Below are 16659 nucleotides of genomic sequence, written 5' to 3'. Positions count from 1 at the left end.
CCAGGTACGACCTTAGGGCGCTCTCCGTTCACGCCGCTCCCCGGCAGCCTCTTTTTGCACCTCCGCTCAAGTCTGCCCTTCTCACCTCTCTGTCTTCGGTGTCAGCGCTTCACTCAGGCAGGGCCGAATTCGCTCTCATCTTCAGGGCGGACTCCCTGAGGCCCGCAAGTAAGCCCGGTAGCCGCCATAAAATTTGAAGCTTCACAGAAGGAGCATGCGCAAACAGAAAAGCCCGCCACTTGGCCACGCCCCCGTCACTGCGCCTGCGCACTCCAGCTCATCCGGGGCTTTGAGGTTCAAGTTGTTTTGGTTATGGCTCTGTGCTTGAACCTTGATCTAACTCTTCGTATTAGGATTTTACTATTACCATTTATCGGGGTTTTGTTTTCACAGAGATATCGAGCTTTTTAAAAAAACTTTTATTTACTTAATGTATGAGTGCTCTGCTACATATACATCTGCCTGCCCAAAGAGGGCATCAGATCTCCCTAAAGATGGTTGTGAGCCACAATGTGGTTGCTGGGAATTGAACTCAAGACTTCTGGAAGAGCAGCCAGTGCTCTTAAATCCTCTCACCAGCTCCCAAGTTATCGTTTTCTAAATAAACGTTTCTCAAAGAATGTTAAAAGTAAAAAGGAAAAAACTATTAAATATCAAATGTACACAAACCCTTAAGAGCTAAGAGGGTTGATATTCTTCATGCATATATTTGTTTCCTCCTTGCTGTAGATATTGGATCTGGTTCACAATAACGACAAAGATGTAGGTATTACACAGAGTCCTTTAGAAACTTCTCCTGCTGTGTAATGCAGAATAAAATATTTAACACACTCTGGGGAACAGGCAGTCCATTGAGACTTGGTTTTCTGTCACAGGTTACAAAAGCACGCACAGCACAGGAGGCAGAGCAATTAGTCATTATAAACGTCCCTGTTTACTGCACTAGGAACATTGGACATGACCTATTTTCAGAGGCTGTGCCTGAAAATTCTAACCACACCTTCAAGGTTGGTGCCCTTCGCCCGCTTTTGCCAAGAGGTGTAAGAATGATTAATTCTCTGTCCTTTAGTGTCCATTTCCTAGGGAGACGGGCAGTTGCAGGCTTTAGTCCTCAGTGGGATCTGAAAGCCACTGATTACCCTGATGGTTCTGTTGTCATCTCTCGGGATTCATGAAAGTCTCAGAACAGCCTGCAGTAGAAGAGAGGACAGGGTATGTGCAGGCTCCCACCCCCTTCACCCCAGGTCCTGGCTCTGTGGACTTGGTTACTGTTTCCCTTAAGTTTGATTGTATCAAGTTTCAACCCCAGAATATCCAGGATTCTTTGTTCTTTCTTCCCACAACAGAGTTTCTCTGTGTAAGCTTAGCAGTCCTGGAACTCCCTCAGTAGACCAGGCTGGACTCAACCTCAATGAGATCCTCCTACCTCTGCTTCCCAAGTGCTGGGATTAAAGGTGTGCACCGCCTGGTGAAAGTCCAGGATTTTAAGCAGTCCCAAGCCTCTTAGGTCCTCTTTTAAAAAGCATTGTCTTGTCCCAGCAGATATTCTAAAAATGAACCATCCTCTCCCTGGTGGTTAGTGGGTAGGTTAAGTGCTTTCCATGAGGCAGCCATATGTTTATTCCAGTCAGGTAGGACTCCTCTTCCTGTTTTCTCACTCTTGCCACCTCTCTGGACTTTCATACTATCAAGAACACAACCCAGTTGGTTGAGGTGCTGATAACCCATGAAAACCTGGCAGCTTGGAACAGCAATGGGCTTGCCCAGTTTGGATTAGCAGGTCCCCCCCCCCCCCCCAGTGCTACAGCATGGCTGGAAGTCATCTGAAGGGCCCTGCTCTTCTCTGTGGTCTGCTGTAAGATAACCAAAGGGAAGAACTACTGATGACTTGATCGGCTAAGCAAGTGCTCTTTCCTGCTGGGGCTGAGGGCCCCATGGAACAGAGTAGTGGGCAGCCAAGATGTTCTCAGGATTCAGTTCTCTTGCCTGGCCTGGGCCTCAGCGGGAAAACACCCCTTTCAGGTGGCAGGTGCAGAAGTGTAGGGAAGAAGCCAGAGAGGCTGTAAGAGTGGTGGGTAACGGCTTATGCACTCTGAAGGCCTGAGCACCTTACATCCCTGGATCCTGTGTCCCACAAGTATGTGATAACAGCTGACATGAAAGAACGATGGTTTGCTACGTCAGACCCTTTCAAATACCTCTAGCATTTCAGAGAACAGGGGAGGGCTGGAGAGGAACCCAGTGGAACCAACCTCACAAGAATGGGACAGTCTAGTGACACTTGTACCTCTTCCTTTTGACTATCAGGGTGTCGAGCTCATGTACCTGCAGGGACTGGATCTTCCCCTTGGGATCTCATACCAGGAGGAAGACTGAGGCTCCCATGGTGGGCAGAGGGGAGCCTCTCTCCATACAGCTCTGACGTGTCATGATGGGCAGGACCACATTCTGACCTCTCACTGTTCACTTAAACCTGAACCTCATCTTAGGACTCCCAACGACGGACTTAGCAACCGTGGAGGGCCTAACTCAGTCTCCCTGTTCTCTTCCTAGTGGAGTCACATTGGGTACATCTCCCTTTTCTACTGTTCATTAGGGTTTGATTAACTGACCTGTTTCAGGGCTGAGCCCAGCCTGTTAACAACTCTGGTAACAAGCTGTGTCTCCCCCAGGCTGGAAGGCAAGGTCCTGCACTGACCTTACATTGTCCCCTGCCTCACAACAGAATTTGGGCAGAGTCTCCATCTACTTGATCTTCTCTATGACTTCATTCCTGGCCCAGGCGCATGAACCCTGGCCTTGCGGCTAATGCAGGACACCAGCCATCCTCTGTGAAGTCCAGTCGCACCTTCCAGGTGAGACAGGAAATGTGATGACTCTGCCGCAGCTCAGGGCCCACACTGAGTCCATGGGGCAGGTAGCACGCATGGACCCTGGGTAGACAGAGGCTTAGTGGAGCCCTCATGGAACAGTACAAGGGCCTGCCTGCCCAGGCGCCCCACACCCACCGGCTGCTCCAGCTGCTCTCTCTTGCTGATGGACAGAGGGGCATTGACCAACTTCTCCTCCTCCGTGCCCAGCATGGTGTGCGTTTTCGTTACTGCACCAGCCAGAGAGTCCAGGAAAACATACTTCTTATACCTGTGGAGGGGGCTAGGGTCAGGAGGCTACCTCTGTCCCGGGGCCAGGGAGGCCCCTACCACCCCTCCTACTCATTGGGGAAGCACTTTGAGCATTGGAGATCCACTCTTAGGAACCCAATCAAGTCCTGAGAACTGTGCCAGGCTCAGGTCTCCAAAGCCACCCAAGCAAGGTCTCCCTCCCTCCCTCCCTCCCTCCCTCCTTCCCTCCTTCTCTCCCTCTCCCACTCCCTCCCTCCCTCGTTCCTTCCCTCCCTCCCTCCCTCCCTCTTCCTGCTAGCTATCTCCTGGCCATACAGGTTTTCTGTGGTGTTGAAGAGCAGCAGGGAACTGATGGAGCTAATGTTGCTGGGAAGACCCCCAAGTCCCTCCTCAGCCTCATCCTCAGGCTCCGACTTGGTGCTCACACACACGGGAAAGTATTTCAGCTTCTCCTGGGGCAGGATCAGAGTGGATGGAGGTTCAGCGCTATGCTTGACCCAGCATCATCCTAACCGTAATCCTTATGGAGACCGAAATCCGTGGTCAGCCTCCCCTCCCCACCTCCCAGCAGCCATGGCCTCCAGGTGAGTGACATGCAGGTGGCATTCAGACCTGCAGAGCCCGCTCATCCAGTGGGCGGTGCTTGCTCTGGATCCTGTACCGGGGTCTTCTCTGCAGACCAGGGTCCAGGGCTCCAGTAAAGACGGAGTTATACTCCTGCAGGTGCTCCGGGGCTGGGTACTTGGCACTGGAAAAGACCTGTGGGTACAGGGACAACTCTGGGGCCTGAAATATTCAAGGCAGCCTGGTGATCTTACAGACAGGCAGGAAAAGTGGGGTGGCCGTGGGCAGGGAGAAAGTGAGGTGTGGCTGAACAGTAGGGACATAGGAAGACCAGTGTGCCAGCCACAGGACACAGAAGCCATGGCCTACCTTGATGGCCTTCTTACTGCCCTTGATCTTCTCTATCTTAGCCTGGGCCAAGGAGACCCTCTCCCCAATGGCCTGCAGCTGGCGTCGGCTCAGCTCTACTCGCTGGGAGATCCTACAAAAGGGGAAATGTCGACATTGAGGACAGCTTCAGGTTCTGTGGCCTCTGTGCCCCTGTGCCAGTGGCACGCCTGAGCCTTGCCAAGTCGTGCCACAGGTGCTCAACACAGGATAACCTGCCTCTCGGCTACTCTTAGTGCTGCTCACCTGACTGCTGTCTGCCCACATTATTCAGCCTAAGGAAGTCAGTGACATGAGCTCTCGACAGACAGACAGACAGACGGACAGCCAGCGTGACTCTAGCTTGGTGCCCACATATGTCATCTGAAAAAAACATGATTCCTGCATCCAGGGGTTTACAGCCTCAGGCAGGCAGACAGTTGTAGGAGCCACTGGCAGTTGGCGATGTTTGTATCTACACCCATCCCTGTTGGTCACATAGTGTTAACAGACTTCTGGTCTTTGCATAGAAGACAAGTGTGCAACAAGGTCAGGTAGCCAGGCAGACCTGTGACCTCGCCTATATTTAGTCCCAGACAGCTAAGGAATTGCCCTATGCATTGTGGATCGCTCACAGAATAAATATGAAGGCCTAATGCTGGCTCACAAGACTTACACAGCCCCACCACTAACCTGTCCCACGCTCTCCTAAGTGTGGGACGGCAGTAACAGTACCTGACATACCCTGATACCCCAAACCCAGTGTTGCCTCTGGGGTGAATGGAATGCCGTGTGACACTCACAGGACCAAAGCCTTCCCTTTGTTAAGGCCTTTCCTCACTGGAGCTTCCCTGACTGAAAGCCTGTCCAGGACACTTCCTAGGCCTGGCCTGCTTCTTTCCCACAACTCCTGGTGTATCTTGTGCACACTAAAGGCCAGGCCTTCCTTATTCCTGACCATGCTCTGGTCTTGCACACAACCTGGCACAGACACATCCCCAGGTGCTCACACTGTACCCATGTGGTTCCCACTTGACATGTATGAGCTTCACGGACACTTCCCCACACCTCTGCCCCACAGCAGGTTTTTATCGTTGAGATGCTGACTCTGACCATGTTTAATACAGTGTCAGACTCTCAGTGCTCTCTCATCTCCCCATCCGCTGGGTCTACAGAGTGAGTTCTGGGACAGGCTTTGGGTAGGAGGAGGCTGAAGCGGATTTGAGGGTTAAATGGAGTCTGGCTGAAGACAGTGATCACAAACACAGGCAATCCCATTTACCCCAGTCTGGATGCTCTTGGAAAACACAGGCTCCTGGAGAAAGAGGAGCAAGCCCCAGGAAGGAGTAAAGGCCCTGGCATAAACTCAGAAGATGGGAGACTTGAGACTACAAAAGGACTGTTAGTCAGCTTGAAGAGGACCTGGGTTCCATTCCCAGCCCCTTGTAGCGGCTTACAACCATCCTCAACTCCAGGTAAGAAGGGTTAAAGTTAATAATCTAACACGCTCTTCCGGTCTCCTCAGGTACCAGGGGTGCACACAGCCCAACACATTTAAAAAAAAAAAAACTTAAAAACAAACGGAGAGACCTTACTTGGAGTGGGAGGAAATGTAACACTTAACACTAGGTGTGGACAACCAGGCAGGAGACAAGGCTCACCTCAGGTCACCTATGCTCAAAGACAGGACCTGGGTACTAACACACCCGGCCTGGGAAGGATCTGAGACCAGCATCCATTGTATCTTTAAAGGGCACTCACTGAGGATACACTGTTGCCCAAGGCTGCTCTACACAAGTGCTGAGAGTCATCCTACATCCCCTCTGCTACAGCTTGGCTGCCTCCCTTCTGGGACCCATGGGAAAGGCCTGCAGTGCAGCCACCTGAAGTAGAATAAGGAAAAGGTCTCAGCTGGGCAGGGGTGCTGCACATCGTTAATCCCAGTGCTCGGGAGGGAGAGACAGGCAGACTTCTCTGAGTTCCAAGCCAGCTGGGTCTACAGAGTGAGTTCTGGGACAGCCAAGGACACAGAGAAACCCTGTCTTAAAAAACAAAAAAAAACAAAAAAAAACCACAAGTTTACAGCACTGGCTGTTCTTCCAGAGGTCCTGAGCTCAATTCCCGGCACCCACATGTTGCTTACAACCATCTGTAACTAGTCCCAAGGAATCCGATGCTCTCTTCTGGTGTAAGCACACATTAATAAATGTAAAAACTAAATTGTTTTTAAATGTAGGGCCTCATTTAAGAGGTGGAACCTAGTAAGAGGAGGCTGAGCCATCAGAGGTCTGCCCTTTAAGGGAATAGGAGAATCCCCGCCTCTTCCTGCTTCTTGACTTGCTGGACCCCAAGACTTCAGGAACCTCCTACGCCTTGCCCTGCCAACAAGATGCACTGGGCAGTATGGCCGGTGACCAGACTGAAACCCTCCAATTCTGAGCCACAGAAACCTGTTCTCCTTAAGTTGATTGTCTTGGGTATTTGTCACAATGAGAGGAAACCGACAAACACAAATCCGACCCCATGTAAGAGTGTGAAGGCCCTGCTCAACCCCAGCTTCTCTGTGGTAGTCACACCTGACTCCTTCCAGGCCCTTCCCACCTTAGGCTCCCACTCACTCTTTCTTTGGGGACGTTATTCCTCCCACCCCATCTGTTTGCCTCTCAGGCTTTACCGTAGGACGTTACCTCTCACACATCCCTTCCTCCATCCCTCTACATTGAACAGGACTCCGGCTCTAAGTCTACAGAACCTAAGCCCCGACCCAGCGATGTGTATAGCAGTCAGGTGACAACCTCAGGGAATGAATCCTCTCTTTTACCTCGTGGGTCCCAAGGATGAAACCCTTATCGTCAGGCTTGGCAGGAAATGCCTTAACCCACTTAATCTTTGGCTTTCTTTTTCTGCCTAAGAAATGGGCAGATGGCCAGACATGATGACACCGCACCTCTAGTGCCACGGCGATCGGAAGCTTAAGGTCACTCTCCAATACACAGCAAGTTCAAGGTCTGACTGCGTCAGTGATACCCTATTTCTGCCCCCACCACCAAAGAGGAGGAATGATAACACTGGCTCCTCCCAGAACGTCTCAAGGGTTAAAATCATTAACACTAGAGACACCGCTGGACCCTGAAGGAAACAGACCGGATAAACAGTTCTCTGCACCCAAATCCCGTGGGAGGGAGAGCTAAACCTTCAGAGAGGCAGACAAGCCTGGGAAACCAGAAGAGACTGATCTCTGTACATACATCTCGGACGCCAGAGGAAAACACCAAAGACCATCTGGAACCCTGGTGCACTGAAGCTCCCGGAAGAGGCGGCACAGGTATTCCTGGTTGCTGCCGCCGCAGAGAGCCCGTGGGCAGCACCGCACGAGCGAACTTGAGCCTCGGGACCACAGGTAAGACCAACTTTTCTGCTGCAAGAAAGCTGCCTGGTGAACTCAAGACACAGGCCCACAGGAACAGCTGAAGACCTGTAGAGAGGAAAAACTACACGCCCGAAAGCAGAACACTCTGTTCCCATAACTGGCTGAAAGAAAACAGGAAAACAGGTCTACAGCACTCCTGACACACAGGCTTATAGGACAGTCTAGCCACTGTCAGAAATAGCAGAACAAAGTAACACTAGAGACAATCTGATGGCGAGAGGCAAGCGCAGGAACCCAAGCAACAGAAACCAAGACTACTTGGCATCATCGGAGCCCAATTCTCCCACCAAAACAAACATGGAATATCCAAACACACCAGAAAAGCAAGATCTAGTTTCAAAATCATATTTGATCATGATGCTGGAGGACTTCAAGAAAGACGTGAAGAACTCCCTTAGAGAACAAGTAGAAGCCTACAGAGAGGAATCGCAAAAATCCCTGAAAGAATTCCAGGAAAACACAATCAAACAGTTGAAGGAATTAAAAATGGAAATAGAAGCAATCAAGAAAGAACACATGGAAACAACCCTGGATATAGAAAACCAAAAGAAGAGACAAGGAGCTGTAGATACAAGCTTCACCAACAGAATACAAGAGATGGAAGAGAGAATATCAGGAGCAGAAGATTCCATAGAAATCATTGACTCAACTGTCAAAGATAATGTAAAGCAGAAAAAGCTACTGGTCCAAAACATACAGGAAATCCAGGACTCAATGAGAAGATCAAACCTAAGGATAATAGGTATAGAAGAGAGTGAAGACTCCCAGCTCAAAGGACCAGTAAATATCTTCAACAAAATCATAGAAGAAAACTTCCCTAATCTAAAAAAAGAGATACCCATAGGCATACAAGAAGCCTACAGAACTCCAAATAGATTGGACCAGAAAAGAAACACCTCCCGTCACATAATAGTCAAAACACCAAACGCACAAAATAAAGAAAGAATATTAAAAGCAGTAAGGGAAAAAGGTCAAGTAACATATAAAGGCAGACCTATCAGAATCACACCAGACTTCTCGCCAGAAACTATGAAGGCCAGAAGATCCTGGACTGATGTCATACAGACCCTAAGAGAACACAAATGCCAGCCCAGGTTACTGTATCCTGCAAAACTCTCAATTAACATAGATGGAGAAACCAAGATATTCCATGACAAAACCAAATTTACACAATATCTTTCTACAAATCCAGCACTACAAAGGATAATAAATGGTAAAGCCCAACATAAGGAGGCAAGCTATACCCTAGAAGAAGCAAGAAACTAATCGTCTTGGCAACAAAACAAAGAGAATGAAAGCACACAAACATAACCTCACATCCAAATATGAATATAATGGGAAGCAATAATCACCATTCCTTAATATCTCTCAACATCAATGGCCTCAACTCCCCAATAAAAAGACATAGATTAACAAACTGGATACGCAACGAGGACCCTGCATTCTGCTGCCTACAGGAAACACACCTCAGAGACAAAGACAGACATTACCTCAGAGTGAAAGGCTGGAAAACAATTCTCCAAGCAAATGGTCAGAAGAAGCAAGCTGGAGTAGCCATTCTAATATCAAATAAAATCAATTTTCAATTAAAAGTCATCAAAAAAGATAAGGAAGGACACTTCATATTCATCAAAGGAAAAATCCACCAAGATGAACTCTCAATCCTAAATATCTATGCCCCAAATACAAGGGCACCTACATACATAAAAGAAACCTTACTAAAGCTCAAAACACACATTGCACCTCACACAATAATAGTGGGAGATTTCAACACCCCACTCTCATCAATGGACAGATCATGGAAACAGAAATTGAACAGAGATGTAGACAGACTAAGAGAAGTCATGAGCCAAATGGACTTAACGGATATTTATAGAACATTCTATCCTAAAGCAAAAGGATATACCTTCTTCTCAGCTCCTCATGGTACTTTCTCCAAAATTGACCATATAATTGGTCAAAAAACGGGCCTCAACAGGTACAGAAAGATAGAAATAATCCCATGCGTGCTATCGGACCACCACGGCCTAAAACTGGTCTTCAATAACAATCAAGGAAGAATGCCCACATATACTTGGAAATTGAACAATGCTCTACTCAATGATAACCTGGTCAAGGAAGAAATAAAGAAAGAAATTAAAAACTTTTTAGAATTTAATGAAAATGAAGGTACAACATACCCAAACTTATGGGACACAATGAAAGCTGTGCTAAGAGGAAAACTCATAGCGCTGAGTGCCTGCAGAAAGAAACAGGAAAGAGCATATGTCAGCAGCTTGACAGCACACCTAAAAGCTCTAGAACAAAAAGAAGCACATACACCCAGGAGGAGTAGAAGGCAGGAAATAATCAAACTCAGAGCTGAAATCAACCAAGTAGAAACAAAAAGGACCATAGAAAGAATCAACAGAGCCAAAAGTTGGTTCTTTGAGAAAATCAACAAGATAGATAAACCCTTAGCCAGACTAACGAGAGGACACAGAGAGTGCGTCCAAATTAACAAAATCAGAAATGAAAAGGGAGACATAACAACAGATTCAGAGGAAATTCAAAAAATCATCAGATCTTACTATAAAAACCTATATTCAACAAAACTTGAAAATCTTCAGGAAATGGATAATTTCCTAGACAGATACCAGGTACCGAAGTTAAATCAGGAACAGATAAACCAGTTAAACAACCCCATAACTCCTAAGGAAATAGAAGCAGTCATTAAAGGTCTCCCAACCAAAAAGAGCCCAGGTCCAGACGGGTTTAGTGCAGAATTCTACCAAACCTTCATAGAAGACCTCATACCAATATTATCCAAACTATTCCACAAAATTGAAACAGATGGATCACTACCGAATACCTTCTACGATGCCACAATTACTCTTATACCTAAACCACACAAAGACACAACAAAGAAAGAGAACTTCAGACCAATTTCCCTTATGAATATCGATGCAAAAATACTCAACAAAATTCTGGCAAACCGAATCCAAAAGCACATCAAAACAATCATCCACCATGACCAAGTAGGCTTCATCCCAGGCATGCAGGGATGGTTTAATATACGGAAAACCATCAACGTGATCCATTATATAAACAAACTGAAAGAACAAAACCACATGATCATTTCATTAGACGCTGAGAAAGCATTTGACAAAATTCAACACCCCTTCATGATAAAAGTCCTGGAAAGAATAGGAATTCAAGGCCCATACCTGAACATAGTAAAAGCCATATACAGCAAACCAGTTGCTAACATTAAACTAAATGGAGAGAAACTCGAAGCAATCCCACTAAAATCAGGGACTAGACAAGGCTGCCCACTCTCTCCCTACTTATTCAATATAGTTCTTGAAGTTCTAGCCAGAGCAATCAGACAACAAAAGGAGGTCAAGGGGATACAGATCGGAAAAGAAGAAGTCAAAATATCACTGTTTGCAGATGATATGATAGTGTATTTAAGTGATCCCAAAAGTTCCACCAGAGAACTACTAAAGCTGATAAACAACTTCAGCAAAGTGGCTGGGTATAAAATTAACTCAAATAAATCAGTAGCCTTCCTCTACACAAAAGAGAAACAAGCCGAGAAAGAAATTAGGGAAACGACACCCTTCATAATAGACCCAAATAATATAAAGTACCTCGGTGTGACTTTAACCAAGCAAGTAAAAGATCTGTACAATAAGAACTACAAGACACTGAAGAAGGAAATTGAAGAAGACCTCAGAAGATGGAAAGATCTCCCATGCTCATGGATTGGCAGGATTAATATAGTAAAAATGGCCATTTTACCAAAAGCGATCTACAGATTCAATGCAATCCCCATCAAAATACCAATCCAATTCTTCAAAGAGTTAGACAGAACAATTTGCAAATTCATCTGGAATAACAAAAAACCCAGGATAGCTAAAGCTATCCTCAACAATAAAAGGACTTCAGGGGGAATCACTATCCCTGAACTCAAGCAGTATTACAGAGCAATAGTGATAAAAACTGCATGGTATTGGTACAGAGACAGACAGATAGACCAATGGAATAGAATTGAAGACCCAGAAATGAACCCACACACCTATGGTCACTTGATTTTTGACAAAGGAGCCAAAACCATCCAATGGAAGAAAGATAGCATTTTCAGCAAATGGTGCTGGTTCAACTGGAGGTCAACATGTAGAAGAATGCAGATTGATCCATGCTTATCACCCTGTACAAAGCTTAAGTCCAAGTGGATCAAGGACCTCCACATCAAACCAGACACACTCAAACTAATAGAAGAAAAACTAGGGAAGCATCTGGAACACATAGGCACTGGAAAAAATTTCCTAAACAAAACACCAATGGCTTATGCTCTAAGATCAAGAATCGACAAATGGGATCTCATAAAACTACAAAGCTTCTGTAAGGCAAAGGACACGGTGGTTAGGACAAAACGGCAACCAACAGATTGGGAAAAGATCTTTACCAATCCTACAACAGATAGAGGCCTTATATCCAAAATATACAAAGAACTCAAGAAGTTAGACCGCAGGGAGACAAATAACCCTATTAAAAAATGGGGTTCAGAGCTAAACAAAGAATTCACAGCTGAGGAATGCCGAATGGCTGAGAAACACCTAAAGAAATGTTCAACATCTTTAGTCATAAGGGAAATGCAAATCAAAACAACCCTGAGATTTCACCTCACACCAGTGAGAATGGCTAAGATCAAAAACTCAGGGGACAACAGATGCTGGCGAGGATGTGGAGAAAGAGGAACACTCCTCCATTGTTGGTGGGATTGCAAACTGGTACAACCATTCTGGAAATCAGTCTGGAGAATCCTCAGAAAATTGGACATTGAACTGCCTGAGGATCTAGCTATACCTCTCTTGGGCATATACCCAAAAGATGCCCCAACATATAAAAAAGACACGTGCTCCACTATGTTCACTGCAGCCTTATTTATAATAGCCAGAAGCTGGAAAGAACCCAGATGCCCTTCAACAGAGGAATGGATACAGAAAATGTGGTACATCTACACAATGGAATATTACTCAGCTATCAAAAACAACGACTTTATGAAATTCGTAGGCAAATGGTTGGAACTGGAAAACATCATCCTGAGTGAGCTAACCCAATCACAGAAAGACATACATGGTATGCACTCATTGATAAGTGGCTATTAGCCCAAATGCTTGAATTACCCTAGATGCCTAGAGCAAATGAAACTCAAGACGGATGATCAAAATGTGAATGCTTCACTCCTTCTTTAAAAGGGGAACAAGAATACCCTTGGCAGGGAAGAGAGAGGCAAAGATTAAAACAGAGACTGAAGGAACACCCATTCAGAGTCTGCCCCACATGTGGCCCATACATATATAGCCACCCAATTAGACAAGATGGATGAAGCAAAGAAGTGCAGACCGACAGGAGCCGGATGTAGATCGCTCCTAAGAGACACAGCCAGAATACAGCAAATACAGAGGCGAATGCCAGCAGCAAACCACTGAACTGAGAATAGGACCCCCGTTGAAGGAATCAGAGAAAGAACTGGAAGAGCTTGAAGGGGCTCGAGACTCCATATGTACAACAATGCCAAGCAACCAGAGCTTCCAGGGACTAAGCCACTACCTAAAGACTATACATGGACTGACCCTGGACTCTGACCTCATAGGTAGCAATGCATATCCTAGTAAGAGCACCAGTGGAAGGGGAAGCCCTGGGTCCTGCTAAGACTGAACCCCCAGTGAACTAGACTGGTGGGGGGAGGGCGGCAATGGGGGGAGGGTTGGGAGGGGAACACCCATAAGGAAGGGGAGGGGGGAGGGGGATGTTTGCCCGGATACCGGGAAAGGGAATAACACTTGAAATGTATATAAGAAATACTCAAGTTAATTTGAAAAATATATATATATATATAGAAAAAAAAGCATTAACACTGCTAGGTCAGTGGTGGGTAATGCTATATAAAGATGTTTGTAGAGGTAGGTTAACTACTCACTAAACTAGTTAAATTCACCTTGGCACATCGTCACGTTTTAACCTACAAAGGACCACAGGCACAAAGGTATATGATGCGTAACATCGCAATAGAGCAGACATCCTCCCCTCCCCTAAAGATGCAGTAGCTATGGCAACATTGCCACAATGCAGGGTATTAGTCCTGGGTTTGAGGAGATGCTGAAAAAATAACTCTGTTTGGCCAGTAGCATAGCACAGCACTTACAGTTACGCACCATGTACTAAGGCAATGGTAAAATGAGATTTGCTGGCTTGTCTTCACTGTGGTGTAACCGCTATGGTTCTCTTACAGCATATTGCCTCTGCTTACAGACGTCAGCTGCTACCTCGTCGTGCAGCAGCGGTTCCACGCCTTGAGAACGTCGGGAGACACTGCCGTGGAGGACTAGAGCATCTGCATCTGTGGAGCACACTGTCTCGGCCCACAGGGACAAAGCCATCTAGTGATCCACTCCTCAGCACACAGAAGGCACAGCGGCTCTTAGGCCTGTCCACCCAGCCAGCGATATGCTCTAGCTGAACAGCGACACTCTCGGATCTACAGCTAGACCTGAGCACAGGGCCTGTGCCCCCGGCCCTGAGTCAGTGAAGGACGAGATCTGGTGGTGGATCTTCCACCACAGGCCCACGGGAATCCTAAAGGGCTACACTACAGTGAGGAGGTGGTGAGCTCTCAGGCACTTATAGCCCTGAGAACTGGTTGGGTCACTAAAGAGCTTGTTTGCAGAAGGTACACAGGGCTGCGGAGAATGGCCCTCAGAAAAGGGGTGCTCCTGCACTGGGTCCCACCTGCTGAAGATGTCTCCGGAGATGTTCTGTAAGTACTGCAGGGCGTCTGCCACTTGCTGGATTGCCTCCTCTCGACGCAGGTCTGGCTGGATGAGGGGCACCGCATAAACCTGGCCTGCCAAGGAGTGCTGGGTCTTCACCGCCGTCATGGTGCCTGCGGGAAGGAACCAAGACATCAAGAACACAGCCTCACATCCAACCCCTCCATCTACCAGCCACACACAAGGTGGCCGTGTCAACGCCTGGGATCCCGGGAGGCAGAAGCAAGGACTGTCCATTGTTTAAGGCCATCTTCTGATACAGACAGCTCAAGACCAGCCCGGGCTATGTGAGACACTGCCTACGTGGTAAATGGAGAGAACCCGCTCCCAAAATTGTCCTCTGACCTTCATATGTTTGACAACACATGTGGACCTGCACAACATACACATGTTGTACACACACACACACACACACACACACACACACACACAAATTAAATAGTTTTATAGAAAGTCTCGATACTATTTTAGGCAAGACATATCCTAGAATGAACTCCAGCATAAGAAGTCAAAATTAACAGTGACGTTGTTTTATCATTCATCCACCACGTAGCTGTCTTTATTCAACTTAGTAAAATATGCTATCTCACCACTACTAACACTAATTAGTATTTGTAACTATTATTTTCACTAGCTAATAATTACATACCTTAGAGTAAGTCTGCCAGCCTGCCTCATCTCAACTAGGACCTTCCTTCTCTCAGTGTCAGTGAATTTAATCAGTGCCCCCAATTTTAATTTAGGAAGTTTGAGCAAACAACATTTTCAACTGTAAAATACTTACCTTTACTGAAGACTGGCTATGAATCAACGATCTAATTCACAAGTGTTACCTGTCAGTACGTTCTGTCATTTTCATACACAAAAATGCAAACCATTTTAAGAGCTCACTCTTTTTTTTTTTTGTCCTAATTGACAGACATCTTCTCTTGCTTGATACCCTGCCCTATGCTGACTCAGCGGGTCCTGATGTGATTGATGCCCTGTGCTGACTCAGCGGGTCCTGATGGGATGCCCTGTGCTGACTCAGCAGGTCCTGATGGGATGCCCTGTGCTGACTCAGCGGGTCCTGATGTGATTGATGCCCTGTGCTGACTCAGCGGGTCCTGATGGGATGCCCTGTGGTGACTCAGCGGGTCCTGATGAGATTGATGCCCTGTGCTGACTCAGCGGGTCCTGATGGGATTGATGCCCTGTGCTGACTCAGCAGGTCCTGATGTGATTGATGCCCTGTGCTGACTCAGCGGGTCCTGATGGGATTGATGCCCTGTGCTGACTCAGCGGGTCCTGATGAGATTGATGCCCTGTGCTGACTCAGCGGGTCCTGATGCGATTGATGCCCTATGCTGACTCAGCGGGTCCTGATGGGATGCCCTGTGCTGACTCAGCGGGTCCTGATGTGATTGATGCCCTGTGCTGACTCAGCGGGTCCTGATGGGATTGATGCCCTGTGCTGACTCAGCGGGTCCTGATGGGATTGATGCCCTGTGCTGACTCAGCGGGTCCTGATGTGATTGATGCCCTGTGCTGACTCAGCGGGTCCTGATGAGAAGAGCCCCAGCTTCACTCAGCATCATTGCAACTGCTCATGTTCACATTTGTCCACGACGGGTGCAGAGTACCTGGAAGAGAATGGAGGACAAGAGACACGAAGAAGGACGCCAAGACAAGAGTCTGATCAAGGTGACAATTTTATTTTTTTCCCAAGGCTGAATTTATACCATAACATGACTAACAGAGGGAGTGGGGGAGTGCGAAACATTTATGCGGGCCAAGGACACAGTATTCGTGTGGTCAGGGAGTCGACTGATGTTGACAGGATGTCAGAAAGGTCACAGGTTTGTCATATCTATTAGTCAGCAGGACGTCTTTATCATATTATTTGTCTTGACCACCAGATTTGTATTAGTCTTCTGCAGCTGGCTGGGGATTTTCCATGAACCCAGTAATACTTAATGCTAACCATAATAATAACATCAACAATGGAGGGCTTCAAGGGCATCGCTCCCAACACACATTAAACTCTGGAACTAGGCATCGCTATTGCAAAGAGGTTGATGGCTCTCTTGAAGAACACTACAAGCATTAACCATCTCCACTGGGACAACCGTCACTTCTTCCAAAGTGAAGTTCAAGATAGGTCTGTTGACTACTGACATTCTTTCATGGGCTGGGGGTTTTCTGCCACTTCCTCTGCACCGTCAGCTTGCTATATACGATAATTCTGCCCTAATTGCACATTACCTAGTAGTCTCGGTGTCCACACTGGAAAAGTCAAGTCACACACACACCTGTCAAATATGTATGTATGTATGTATGTATGTATGTATGTATGTATGTATGTATGTATGTTGACAGA

General features: G+C 46.9%; 1 protein-coding gene across 9 annotated transcripts in view; it reads right to left on the bottom strand.

Moving 5' to 3' along the window:
• Window positions 1-16659, bottom strand: part of Ddx11 (DEAD/H-box helicase 11) — a 104807-nt gene that overhangs the window by 29134 nt on the left and 59014 nt on the right. For 2 of the 9 annotated variants that reach the window (XM_063267341.1, XM_063267343.1), the window contains exon 1: window positions 3009-3309. The exons of 3 other annotated variants lie outside the window; for them this stretch is intronic. In XM_063267341.1, the coding sequence (XP_063123411.1) occupies window positions 3009-3052 (44 nt within the window). In that variant the 5' untranslated portion in view covers window positions 3053-3309. Of the gene's footprint in view, window positions 1-85; window positions 2317-3008; window positions 3311-3437; window positions 3575-16659 lie in introns of those variants that run through there. 4 more of the 9 variants (XM_063267342.1, XR_010054611.1, XM_063267344.1 and 1 more) reach the window with 4 other exon arrangements.

This window comes from Rattus norvegicus, chromosome 9 (genome assembly GCF_036323735.1).
Source record: "Rattus norvegicus strain BN/NHsdMcwi chromosome 9, GRCr8, whole genome shotgun sequence".
Classification (NCBI taxonomy): Eukaryota; Metazoa; Chordata; class Mammalia; order Rodentia; family Muridae; genus Rattus; species Rattus norvegicus.
This window is presented reverse-complemented; position numbering and strand designations above follow the sequence as displayed.